Source organism: Bradysia coprophila, unplaced genomic scaffold (genome assembly GCF_014529535.1).
Source record: "Bradysia coprophila strain Holo2 unplaced genomic scaffold, BU_Bcop_v1 contig_232, whole genome shotgun sequence".
In the NCBI taxonomy this organism is placed as follows: Eukaryota; Metazoa; Arthropoda; class Insecta; order Diptera; family Sciaridae; genus Bradysia; species Bradysia coprophila.
Window position 1 is genome coordinate 9,969,783 of NW_023503493.1, and position 14,682 is coordinate 9,984,464.

At 35.0% G+C, this 14,682-nt stretch overlaps 1 protein-coding gene across 3 annotated transcripts in view; it reads left to right on the plus strand.

The window, feature by feature from the left end:
• Positions 1-14,682, plus strand: part of LOC119076505 (diacylglycerol kinase eta) — an 83,919-nt gene that overhangs the window by 43,442 nt on the left and 25,795 nt on the right. For all 3 annotated transcript variants that reach the window (XM_037183285.1, XM_037183286.1, XM_037183287.1), the window contains one exon: positions 9,207-9,287. In XM_037183285.1, the coding sequence (XP_037039180.1) occupies positions 9,207-9,287 (81 nt within the window). The remainder of the gene's footprint in view (positions 1-9,206; positions 9,288-14,682) is intronic.

The following is a 14,682-nucleotide window of genomic DNA, read 5'->3' on the forward strand; positions in this document are numbered from 1 at the left end:
TAAAGTAAAATGTAGATCTGGTTATGATCTGCATTTTTCTCCATTTGACCGAAGTGATCCATCATGGCTTCATGCTGAAAAAAATGATTTAAGGAATGTCTTGGCAAGAAATATGTCAGTAAGTTTTATGATTCTTTACAAATATCCTCTCGATGCGTAAAGATGAAGAATTAGCTGATGTGCCAACGTTTCAATTTTTAATAACCTGAATTGAACGATTTTTGACTGACTGACTGACTGACTTTTCAATAATAAATTGTTGCAGATGTCGATTAGTTTTGCTATACAACCATTCATGAATATCAGATAAATGAATGTTGGAGAGCTCGCCTGAGTTCCACTAAGTTGATAGTTGATTGAAAATTCGAACAAAATATGTGAAACAACAAAAGTTTTCATTCAACCTGAACTCATATTTCAATATTTATAAGTTTTCGAAACCAAAATCGACATACTTGAAATGAGTTTGCGGTATGTAACCGTAGATGTGCTCAATTAAAATACATCCAGACAAAATATTTAGATTGCATTCTGAATGTGGTAACATCTCCACAGAGTTTTCGTGGAAAATAAGTTGATTGCAAAAGTTTTTCATTCTCCGAAACACAATATTTATAACGAACGTTCCAAAACTTTATTATAAATCTAATTGCTCACTGCACCAGAACTAAAATGTCAAGGGTAAACACCATTCCATCTATGATTTTGATCGTCATCGGCGAAATACCAGTGGCTACCTCATACATTTTTCCATCAGCCAATTTTCTGCTTCACTCTTCATGTCGTGTACAACAAAAAATCAATCTTCATTTCACCATCGCATCGTCCTCTCACAGTGTATGAAGCGGATGTTGCATTTGTATATGATATTGAAAAACTTTTTGATAAAAAACTAAACCTTTGATGGTATAATTTCCGGTTCGGTTTTTTTTATGACTTTTATGAAGGAAAAATCTGGTGAAAGAGGACATAAAAGTTATGAATATAGAGCGTCCACAAGAAAGGGAAATGGGTCTCGCTACACTGCAAACCCCATTTAACTGTGTACTGCATATTTTATGGACCAAGCGCCGGATTCGATTTTTTTATATATATTTGGCTGGATGCATTAAGAAAGACTCTGTTTTTGGGAAAAGGTTTTCCTATTTTTTATTAAATTTTCCTAAATTGCAAGCAATTTACTATTTTCCTGAGAAATACTTTTGAGAAATATTGGAAAATGTTGGGAACTGCTCATGTAGTGCCCACACGAGCTGTTGTCGAATTCAAGGTTTTTATAAGGAAGTTACGCAGATTGCTTCGTGAAAAAGGACTTCACCTATTACAAATTTAAGACCTTCGACAGTATTTGACACTGCAATATCTATTCGAGTCAATCTTAATCTATTGGAAAATTTTGGGAAAATTGTGAATTTTTTTTTTACAAAAATAGCACGGTGGAGTTGAACAAAACTTAAAGAGTCGCGATACCACCTCTGAATTTTCTTCATGTTCTTATTGAGGGACATACTCGGAGAACCGGCACTCATGTCCGTTTGTAATAATTGTTATCTCAACGTATAGAGGGACTAATTCTAAGCTATTTCGTGTTAAAATGGCTTCCCTCGACAATCTGACCATGCAGCCATACAGCTAAAGTCGAAATTTCGACATTTTTAAATCGTGATATGTCCAAGATGAAGAGAGTTTAAAAACTCTTTAAATGGCGATATTGGTAGAAGACTCCATGCGTCTAATAGCCGAGAATGGATTTTACAAAATTTGTCTGAATTGTACAATTTTTTTTTCTGGAAAAGTTCTTTAAAATTTATTCAAAGTGAAAAAAAAGACTGCTCGCATTCGGCGCAGTCAGTAAAAAAACGATCTTTTCAATCAACAAATATTACAATAAATAAAAATCATTCGCTCTGTAACTTCCTAAAGTTCCAAGAATACATGCCGCATTGCCTCTTTGTATAGCAATAGCAATTTTCCGCAACAGATAATCTTTGGAACGTGGCTTGCCTGATGCTCTCTTCATTAATGATCCAATTTGTCAATAAATTTCTTTGTTTCTGGACCCATGCAACCTAATGATTCAAAGGCAAGGGGAGTAAATAAATAGTTTTCTTTAAGACGTATATAATGATTATGCTTAAATCTCTCCGCTTTATCTGCAATACCTGCTTTCTTAGGGGATTCACTGATGTATGATTGTACAAATACACTTTATCGATGACCCCAACCTCATTGTCGTTGAGTTGACAAATCTAACGTATTTTTGTGAAATGAGTTTCCTGCAAAATTTTCTTCAAACAAAACTATGAAGCGCTCGATTTATTTGCTTTAGTTAAGATTGAAATGATTATATGAAAAGCTCATTTGTCATTGTTATTAGAGATGGGCGAGTCTTCTCTCGAAACGTAACCCGACTCGATCGACTCTGGACAAAATGTGTGAAACCCGAACCCAAGGAAAGGTAATCGGGTTGAAAGTGCTGAATTTAAACTAAGCGAGAATTATTGGACTAACACACAAAAATTAGTTCAAATACTAAAGAAATATCAAAGACGAAAACCGGGTTGGAATTATTCGACACGAAAATTAAAAAAAAAAGAGTGGACGTAAAAACGTACAAAAATGCGATCAAGCATTAAACAAATCCCACAATCTATACATATTCGAATCAGATCCGATAGATACGGGTCGGGTTCGGGTTTTCCATGTTTTCGCGTGACTTCAGCCCACCACTGATTGTCATTGTTTCTACAAAAATAAATTAAATTTCCAGTTTTGAAAGGAAAAGCATCTCACTGCCATAGCAAACAGTACATATAAATCATACGCACTTGTATACAATCCATTTGACTGCATAAAATGTACAAATACACTGTGGATGATGTTATGAAATAGACGTTTCGTTTATGTAAACACAATTTTTCACTAAAAGAAAATTTCGAAGAAACGAAACAATATTTCAAAGTGAAAAATTTATTTTAAAAATGGAATTGATGTTTCTTTGGTTGACATTTATTTACCCAATTTATTTTGAGGCAAAAAAGTGGATCTACCTTCTATTGTAACACACTTTTCACTCAAGTTTTGCATATCGTGTTGTGCAAAGTGCTTGAATATAATAAGAGGGAAAAAAGTAGTCAATTGTATATAAAAAGGTGCTAGAATTGAACCAAGCATATCATGTGACGCACAAGCTGATATAAGGGTTTCACATGGCCTTTAACTAAAATTTCTTATTTCCTTTTAAGACTAATCGACACAACGCCTAAATTTGTGCGAAAAAATAATATATTTTTGATGATAGCTTCGTATCCGCGTCGTTCATGGAATAGGTGGGACCATCGTTTTGTGTTAAAATGTGTTTACTTTGAGTAAAAATAACAAATGTTTGTGGTGGTGTAACCTACTGCGCAATAGTTCTCTAAAATTGGCACAAATAGTTGTCTCATAGTAGGCTACATCACCACAAACATACTCAAACACTCATTGATTGCACTCTTCAAAAGAAAAATCATTTTTGTTCTGCTGAAAACCCAAATTGGGGTCAAAATTCAGGTTCATCATCAGTATCTGTTCCTCACCCGCTGTGAAGTTTTGACTTCGTTCCAGGTCGCACGGCTCCTTTAACTATCCTTCCTAATCATAGTTGTCACGTCTTCAGCTTCTGCAATGTTCCACAAATTTTCGTTCGAGTTAACGTTCAGCCAAAGGATTGTCAAAATACGTCTCAAACAGGTGTTCACGAACACTTGAATCTTCGATTCCATTGAACCCGTCACTTTCCATGTTTTCCAACCATAATAACAGCTGAGAGGTAATTTGTTGTAAAGGTGCGTTTCTTCAGGTTCCTTAAACGTTGAAGCTGGTGCCACATAAATGGTCTGTGGGACTAGCCAGGTCAAATTTTCAAATAAAACGGCACAACAAGCTTTTCAAATTTTTATACATCTTCAACAGACCATCCTCGGTGCCCAATTTGTCAATAAATTTTGCCGTATGTTGAGATTTAAGATGAACTCAACGGTACGATGTCAATCGAATGATTAGATTTAAGATGAACTATGGTGCCAAATTTCATCAGAAATCGGATTGAGACGTTCTTGTCTCAATGAAGGACAATTTCGGATGTCAACAATACAATTTTCTCATTACAATGAACTTGAAATTTCTGTTAATACTTAAGTCATCGATTCGAATGAAACAATCAAATACGTGCGATCCGTACGTTTCCATGTCATACTACTTGCCCTTATTAACATCAACGATCTGGTATGGATTCCAATAAAATAAATTACTTCAGATCCATTCTTGCCATTTATATGTAGGTAAATATAGAAGAGAATCGTATATATCACTTACGTAGTTTCAACTTCAACTTTTATTTCCCATGTACCATCCGAGACATAAAATAAGCAACAACAATGGACAAATCTCTTGTTAATATTCTCGTGATGTTATCAAGAATCAACATTATACACACACAATATATATAATAAACCATCATCATGAACCTAATATGAATATCCTATGAACCGTGAACCAAATTCATCTCGTTAAGGATTCAAAACTCGTTGCCGTTGAGAGAGTGAAACGAACAAAAACCATAAGTAAACCAAATAGGAAAACATGATGTGACATCATTTTAGAATTTTGTAAAGTATCCGATGTGAGCCGTTATAAGAATTTTGTATTTTGATTTTCGGTGGGCTCGATTGGATTGGATTACGTGTATAATAATGGAGAATGGGACAATCAGAGATGCTACAATTCGCATTATTCAAATGAAATGTTTAAAAATAAAATAAAAAAATATTATGCGATGGCAGAACTGAAACGACCGATCGTATTTAATGAGATAAACATTTTTTTTACCCATTTCATGAGCATTTTATGGACTTTTACGAAGAAAAACAAGTTATAGAAATTCAATTGTTAATCAATTTGTGACAGAGATTATGTATTTAGTTCATGTTCTGAAACTTGTATCAATGGACTAACTGCAGAACGTTTCAAATTATCGTAAATTTTTGAAATCTACTACTTCAGTGCATGGATAAAACTAGTTAATTGAAAAAGTATATTTAAACAATGAAAATAATGCAACCGACCACAGCAACGCACGTACAAGTTTCCGTTGAGTTTGAATGTCTCGTAATATTTCGTTTGGTGTAGCGCTAACGACTTCTAAAGAATAGATCTTACGTATCCATTTGTATTTTACGTTTACAATAAGCATCAATTTTACAGTGACGCTACAGACGTATGTACATCGACAACATATTCACATCGTTCTGAAATTTCCCATATTAGGGAACGTCGGATTGTGAACGCAAATTGTTGTTGACATGATTGAGAAAACAATAAATTTACCGGACTCCTGAGATCATGTGCTGCACAATGACATTTTGTTTGCAGTCAGAATTTAATTATTTTTCAGTCAATCTGTCAAACCTTTCCGTTTCTGCATTTGTTTAGATTTTCTGTTGAGAAAATCTGATGTTACCTATTTTAGCGCTACATTCCCTCGTAATTTGATCCGTCTATTGCAACTAATATTGAACCAATTCAATCAGATTTATTGTCGTTACAAATCTGTCAATCGATTGGAATGACTCTGACTACTTAATTGAGTAGTGGAAAGCAGATGTGTTAATCACTACGCTCTGCTTTCCACTACTTGATTGAGTTGTCAGTGTTTGTCAGATTTGCATAGACACAAAGGCTATTGAAACAGTTCAAATCTGAGTTGAGTGTAGAACTTATTTTAGCTGGCAAAGATATTGTTAGGAGACACCGATATCCTACCAGTTTCGATCCTAGTACATCTATAGGGATCTCAAAAATTTTAAGGACATTCAGTGAAAGTAGTACAAAGTACAAGTATGATCCTGCCTATAACCCGATTGGGTTGTAACAGGCCGTTTCGTCATTATTTTAAAGTAGGGGTAACGAATTCGTCCTGCCGTGGGTACACAAATTGATGCAGAGATAGTATATTTGTATAAAATTCAATTTTTCTGACGATTTTCTTGTAGATTGGAATGATAATAAAAGTAACTCTGATACTCTCAGACGTGTGCCGAATCCCTAGACACCGAATATTACACCAATATATCTTATCGGCGCACTTCAGTTCGATTCAGAATACAAATTTAATTTTTCCCTTTTCGAGATAAAGTTGATTTTGGTATGCTGGCCCATCTATATAATATTCATCAAGTCTACAAAAAAAAAGCCTCCACACTGTCTGAAATTCAAACTTTTGAATTAATTGATAACTTAAAATTTTGGAGAAGGGGGACCGATGTGTACATTTCATTAATCAACGTCAGTTGTGTGTTCGTGTTTGAAATGTAATTTAAAATTCTTTAAGTTTTGAACTGGGGAAAAAAACACCCTCCAGCGTCGAAATATCTGAAGAACGCACATGTATGGATGGGTAGCGCGGTGTTGCTGAATAATTTATGGCGAGAAGAATATGTAACTTCGTTTAGTTCTTTTTTTTGTATTTATTTATTATTTATAAACAAAACGTTTCGGTTTTGAAATGTGTTTCGGGTGAAAATGAACTAAACTGGAAAATATTGGTGCGAACGCGTACCTAGAATACATAAAGTATGTTAAGCACCCCTATATGGCAAGAGAAAATAGTCTCCAATTACACAGTTCATTTCGAAGACTTTCCGACCGAATCATTTCCCAAGGGAGACTGAAGTCTTCAACTTTGAGCGTTAGCAACTGGCATTCCAATATACTGTAGATGGCGTCAATTTTCTATGAAAAAGCATTTCTCTCTCTCTCTCTCTCTCTAAAAGTGTTGCCAGCTTACACCTAAAGTGCCAATACTTCCTGATAAAGATGACTCACTTTGCATTAAAAGCTTAAAACTATCTAACTTTCCCCAGAATAGAGGTGAGTGAGCATTCCGAATTTTGTAGTCCACAATCCAAGTCGCTGTTAAGAATGAACTTGTGAAAAACCAAACAACACTAGCAATTTTGCGTTGATGTGATCAGAATGGAAAACTCAGCATAAAATTGTCGATCTCATAAACGCAAAATTGTTCGTGTGTTTTCGTCCTAATGACTGCAAAATTCTGTTATGGTGAGGTCTCAAAACAAACAAACATTTTGCCAGAATATATGTTCAAAGTTATGATAATAACACATGAACATGTTATGTATAATGATGCAAATAAAACAAACGAACTGCGGCAACAACGTTTGCGTTTCGTTAAGTTCCATTCTTTTGCTTTTATTTCATTAATGTCTGACAGTTTTCGTCATGTTCTGAATTTTTTACTCGATGTACCATTCTTTCATGGTGAAGGTTAGACGTGGTATGGGGGATGTGAACAATGAACATTGTACATAGTGCTGAGTTTAATCATCATTTTCTTTACTGTTGCAGTGGCTGTTTGATGTATCTATCGTCCTTTTTTAAATGGGTACTAAAACATTAATAACGGCTAAAGCCCATTATGTACTTTGATTTCGTTTGACGTTATCATTGTTAATTATGCATTCGATTTATAAAAAAAACCAAAACGAAAAGAATGGAAAGTAAAAAGAATCTTTATCATACTTCTTTTCTTAATGTAATCTCAGGGTAAATCCTTACATTTCAGCCCATACGAAACGCAATGGGCTTATAGGTTTGATATAACTTTTGTAAGATTTTGAATTTGTACACTGGAATATACAAGAAAAAACACAGTCTTTAAATCCGGAATAAAAGTTTTATACGTTCGTCAATGCCTTAAGTTGAGTAGATCTTCTGTTATAGATCATCTACATGTTACGGTACTTTCAAACATAGCCTCACTTTAGTTTCGTCAAATGTTTCGTTCATTCGTCGGTCAAAAATGCGCTTCCGATCATTTCACAATGAAACTTCTTCGTGTTTCTCAGAGAAATGATAAGTTGGTACGTCTGTGACCGGATAGAATACGTATAAATGACAGCTGGCTTCTAAAAAAGATTGCGAGATAATCTTATACAAAATTGGGCCCATTCTCTCATTGGACCCAACTGTCACTAAAATGAACATTCTACCACATTTAAAATAATTGAGGTTTGTCAACTTTCGGCACCCTGGACTTTACTTAAATAGTCGAGAAATGCCTCCAAATAAATTTCTAAAAATCCAAAACTGAATTCTAGATTTTTAGAAAGTTATTTCTAGGCATTACACGACTATTTAAGTAAAGTCCAGGGTGCCGAAAGTTGACAAGCCGCAATTATTTTGAATGTGCTACCCAGTCGAATGCTATCATTTCTCTGATGTTTTAATATCTAGCTCTGTTTGTCGTGAATTTTTTAGACTTGGTGACATTTCAAACGAATACTTGAACTTCAAGTCTTGAAGTGAGGGGTGTCGCACTTCTTGGTCTAAATCGTATCGGACTTAATCCGGTTAGCCCCTTGAGGGTGGCAAACTTCAATTTAGTCCATTTAATCACAAACGATGTAGTCCAATTAGAAGGATGCTTTGAAAATAATCTCGCCGTCGGCTCTGTCTGGAAACCTCTCACACGCAAAAAAAAGGCTTTTAGTCCGAGACACGAAACATAATATTTTTGAGTTTATGAAATGAAATAAGTTGACGAAGTAGTGCCAATATTGGATATGAATAACTAAGTGCAGAAATGGGACATTAGCGAATTATAAGAGAAATGAAAACTCATTGACTTAGCTCCGTTTCAAATAAAACAAAAAACCATCGTAAGCCTATTCAGAGCGGTGCTATTTAATTGAAACTACATTTTTCTTATAATTCACTAATGTGACATGTCGGTGAAAGTGAGTAAATTAATCGGATTATAGATTCTCTAATATACCTCGTACGGGGCTCCCGATGCGCCTGTCCCAAATTGTGCTGCATATTTTAGTGTATTCATTCCAGATAGAAGAATATGTAAGCTATGGGCGAAGAAAAAAAAATGAAAGACATAAAAACCATTTTTATATCCGACAGCAAAGAAAATATCTCTTAAATCCTCCCCATTCGCATGCAAACATAAAAAAAATATAAATTGTAACATTATCTTAGTAAACATCCACTTTTGAGAGCAAATATCATATCGAGAATATACAGAACATTCGTTTCATCTATTACTATACTTATGTACCTACCTATTGTACATATATTCATCCACAAAGTCTTCTAACTTACTTAACATTCCGTTTTTTCTTCTTCTTCTGTTTCAGCGTGAAGTATTTGATGAGATTGATTTGTCGAACCTATGCTTTGCCGAGTGTAGTACCAAAAACGTAAATCATAGCTTTCAGGTAAGCCAATAAATGTTTTATGGAATTTATATTGAAATGTAATTTCGGCGTAGCAGAGGAAAATGTTACTTTTTGTACGGCTTTGCGATTGTATGGTTACAATAGCAAATGAATGGTTGACAATGGGGGTATATACGTATACAGCTAATTTGATTTTGGTGAATTGCTATGTCGTTAAACACATTATATCGAGGCACATTTTTCGTTATGGATTCATAAAACCAATCAAATCAAATGTGATAATCTGTTTAGAAAGAATTAAGCTTTTGAGTGGATGATTATGTTGAGTGATGGCGGTGACGTTGGTAAAGAGAAATAATACGCGAATTGTCAACCAGTTGTGCGGATTTTCCAGAAAGTTTCCAAACGTATCCGATTTTGTTTCGTCACTGAGATTTCAAACTCTCAAAAGGATTCCTTAACGGAAGACGAGTAAAATATTCGGAAAACACCAACACGAGGAAACGTAATATCCTTTGTTGTCTTGCGGCCAAAAAATGCGGCATTACCGTGTACACAAAAACCAGTTTTTCGCATTTTCTGGTCGTAAGACAACAAAACAACCGTACTGTCTCGCTGGGACATTTTTCGTTAAGGCATGTGGGATATTTTCCTCGTCTTCGGCTCGAAATACAACCATCACATAAGCCTCAACAAAATTTGTCCCAGCGAGGGATTGAAGTGTCGAGTTTTCGTGTAAATGTTGTTGAATCGAGGCGAACCCGAGGTCAATAAAGGACGAAAACGTTACTTTTGATTTTTGTTCTGAGTTATGTAATGGATTATATATGCGTTAAAGGGAGTGTAGCGTGTAAACGACTATTACTCAACGCAGTCGTTATCTTTGCAGTTAAATGCTGTCAAAATTTGTTTTGCTTTGTTGAGTAAAATATAGTGTCTATGGGAGAAATCGTATCCATTTCCACATTTTCTCCCATCGATTCGTAATCTACTACATCTGATTGACAAACCAAATTGCTAAAGTTTGACCGTACAAATGTTTCGCATTAAATATGCCCAAAAACCGCCAAAAGTCTGCATTTCGGAAATGACAATAGAAAGGAAGCACCGAATCCTATTTTAAGCGATACAACAATTAATTAATTTCTCCCAATACTTCATTATACTACAACTTGTACCCAACGAATTTATCACTGAACGAATAACATCCATTTCAATATATATTTCTCTTTAAAACATTCCTACATTCCCTGGGGATGATGGGATGTTATATCACACAAACAAATACAAGCATATCCCATTAGGATAGGCTTGTATTTGTTTGCGTATTATAGTCAAAATGTTTTGCAAACCGCTGTATAGCGAAAAATGGTTACAAAACATATATTACGGAAGAGATGGGGCAACCCATCCATATATATACATGTTCCAAAATCATACGATATATACATCGAGGACAATGTACAATTGTGTGTGTCTAAGGGTATTATCTGAAAATGACCCAGATTTTCGTTATAGTCACATGGAGGTATGTTTACCTGTCACATATGTATACACATACCGAACGAAAATTCACAGACTAAAGTCCGAGCTAAGCTTTGATGATCTTAACAGTGGCTGAAATTGTATGAGAAATTTTACACAATCCAATTTGAAGCAATCGATTTTCGTCTAGAGTGAGAGCCTGTGTGCATATCAGTCCATCATGAGGTAGCGGATTTGAAACATAAGCCATTTCAGTAACACCATTTATTCACAACGAATTAATGGTTTTTGTTAAGCGCTAGGTGGGTTCCTAACGACAATTTGCCTAGTGTCCATATCGCAGTTAGCCAACATCGTAGAAAGATAGTAGAATCGATGTCAAAATTAACGTCTCATATCGTGTTTTGGGAACTGACACTGTCGTGTCCTCTCTACCTATTCCGTTTCAATGAATTGAAATGGAATGATTTGTAAGAAAATCAAACGTTTCGATCAGGAAAAACAAAAGGGGTTTGCTCTTGATGGCTGTGATTTGATTGAGAAGTAGAAGACTCGATGTCATGTAAATCAATAAGAAATTGAAAGGGTACGACTAAGAAGTGGTTTAAATTTAATTAATAAATACCGAAAAGGGGAACGAGGCAGCATGGAACTGTAATTACATTATTTTTACGAAAAGCTTTCTTATTATTATCGCTTTACCTTCCGTGACGTCGGTTCAATTTCAATTTTTTTCCCCCGTTAATTATACACCAATACGTATAGAGACCACAGACATAAATTTATATTTAATTAACGCACGTTGTTAAAATTATACGCTGGCAAAGCGGTAGATTTATGCAATGAACATGGTGCGTATTGTATATAATACATACGACATTCCCTAATCAATAAAAGGTGTTAACAGATTTTCGGTTTTTTTTTCTACTCTTCTGTTTCACCTCATAAATCTCTACTGGGGGTTTTATAACCACAGAAATTACATTTATTTTTATCTGGCTTCGGTCGGAAGAATTGCTATAAAAATGTAACGAGGGTAGAAATGGGCAAACATTTATTTTATCCAACCGCACTCTGTACTTTTCTTTTATCTGGCTTACAAAACAATGGAAGCTGTGTGTTGTATGTCGAATGGAAGTGTATGTCTTATTACATTACCGAAAACGATTTATTGAAATGTAAAATGAAAAGAAAAGAAATATTCGAGACATTTTAATGGCAATGTGAAAAATGGCGATCGACCATGCGTGGCCCATGGCTTCGTATTACATATAACGGAAAATATATGGGGCCAACCAAGAAAGTGTGGTAAGAAATTCTATTGGAAGTATTTTAAGGGATATCGGTCAATGATGGAGGTCGGTCAATAATCTCAGTCGTATATGAATAGTTAAGTGCAGAAACGGGATGTGTAACATTAGCGAATTGCAATAAAAATGAAGTTTTTCCATTTCATGCCGTATCTAATGAGCCTACGATGTTTTCTGTTTCAATTTATCCACAAAAAAACTTTCTTCGGCATCGTCAGCCTATTTGGAACGGAGCTAAATCAATGAAATTTCATTTATCTTATAATTCGCTAAAGAGGTACGTGTAGTCCTCTTCGGCTAACTGGATTGCCTAAACTTTTTTAAATTTTAGCCCAACTTTTCTGTTTTGAAACTTGAAAAGTGTATGCAGCCAATGCAGCCTAGATAGCATAGGAAGATTTCAGATACCGTTGGCTCTCAAAAATGGCTCGAAGTGTTGATCTTGCATTTATTTATATTTTGTTCAATATTCCCCTTCTATCAGTTCGTATAACTTCTTTGGTATTACCAGTCAAAGTTGGTGACGCATAACGTTCACGTAGTGTACAGTAAAACAAATGAAGGAAAAGATTTTTTGTTAAACGCTCGGCGATACCATCAACTAAAGTATAACCGTTAATGTCAATCTAATGAATAGTGATCTCATCACGACGCGATACGTTAAAGTATGAGAAATGGTACTTGGTCAAGTAAGTGAGTCATGATTGTACGAGTTTGAATGTGATAATTCCATAACTCTATGTCGTCAACTGAGCAATAGTTAAGCACAGTCATAATAACGTGTAATTAGTCTAATTTTGAGTGTAAAAGTTTCAGTTTTCATTCTTTTTAATACTTTTGTCAATTAACTTCACTGTAAGATTTGTGCTATGTCTATGTGCAGCCCTCATTTTTGTTCGACCCACTCATCTCTACATATTTAATAGTACCAAGAAAATGAACTAAAGAAATGTGCACTGCCACTACTAATTACCCATCCATCATTTAAAAGGGTGTCGTAATACCGTAATCTTACGAAAAACTAAAACTTTTATTAAAGATTCTTATCAAGTATGCCAAAGCTCTCTGGCACACGACTTATAATGTAAACAACAAATATATCACATCAAAACCAGAGTGGAAAGACGGGGTATATTTCCCATCCCAATTTGTTTCACTAATAATCTTATTTCTACAAATTGAACCATAAAGCCATTTCGATATAATCTCGTTTACTTCCGCCCTCTTTAATGCCTTAACGTGCAAATCAATAAATTCCGAAATTCGAACCACTATGCTTCGAGAATACGTTGAGAGAATTGTATTCGCTCAGCGTCATGGAAGGTAAAATTAATTTCGTCTAATACCGTCAAAAATTACAATCTAAATGAAATAAGTCGCTAACCCAACAATAACAACATTACCGTCCTACTTTCGTATTGTATTATGATACCCTGAGATATTTGGGTGCACAAGTTTATTAAACAAATTTTTGTATAGAGCCGCACCGTCCCATTTAACGAAATATATCAATTAACCTTTTCCTTTTAACTAACGAGAAAATCCTTAATGCCCATTCGTCTCTGGAAAATCAATGTCATTCATTAATTCATCGGAAAAGTATAACTTTCCCTGTGCTGTTTATTCTTAATACATTTTTTTCTGTTTGTTCTCGGAAAAATTGATCGTTTCGTTTGCTATTATAACCCGCAAAAATTCTTAAAGGCTCCATATCATAATTCCCGCTCAGCATGTCGCACAAATTTTCCTTTTGCAACAAGGTACGTAGGTAAAATTTTCGTTGAAAAATCGTGCCTTAGGTCAGATCAGGACTTTAATAAAATCCGAATAGAAACTTTGAAGGCCTTTTCGATGGCCTTTTCAAAGTTAGGCTTTTTCGATGTTGGGCTTTTTTGATGTTAAGCTAGTTACGTAATTGCGTGCAGATTTTCATTGTTCGGAATTCATCAATAAAATTGTTCAAGTGAGCACACCGTTAAGTGCCCATTCCACTTAAAAAAAGTACGCCGTGAGAGAGCCATTAGAGCGCCGTGAGAGAGCAAACTGTCAAATAAACAAAGAAAAATTGAAAAAATTCAATTTTGTCTCTCACACGGAGTACTTTTTTTGGTAAGAGGAAACTAAGCATTACACTCAACAGTGCAGTGTGTAAGACGAGACTTCACATTGGATGGCCAGTTGTAGGTGATCGAAATCTAGCCACAGCTTGTTATTGTTGTAATTGTTAGGCAAAAAGCCCGTTGACGGTGTGTTGTCTTTCAAAGAGAACAGTAGAAGCAAGAACGATGCTCAGACCACAATGACCCCAAACCGAACTGAAACAACGCCTTCGTTTCGATGGAATCAATTTTCTATCAAAATTACTTAACGAGGAAGTGTAGGAATTATTTGGCATAGTCTATGCAACCTTAAATTTCTGTTGGTTTTCCTCCTGATATTTGAACTAAAAATTGAACTTACAAATTTTGGTTTAATGGGTTTTTCATGCCGTACTTTTCATGTTTCAAGCATTACTTTCGACGCCCTAAGCATGCAAAATCTATCAAAAATCTCGTTTTTATGTGTTTGTTGACGTCGGCTACGCCTCGGATCAACCAAATTCACACAAAACATCTTATGAACCTTGCAGCAGTTTTCAT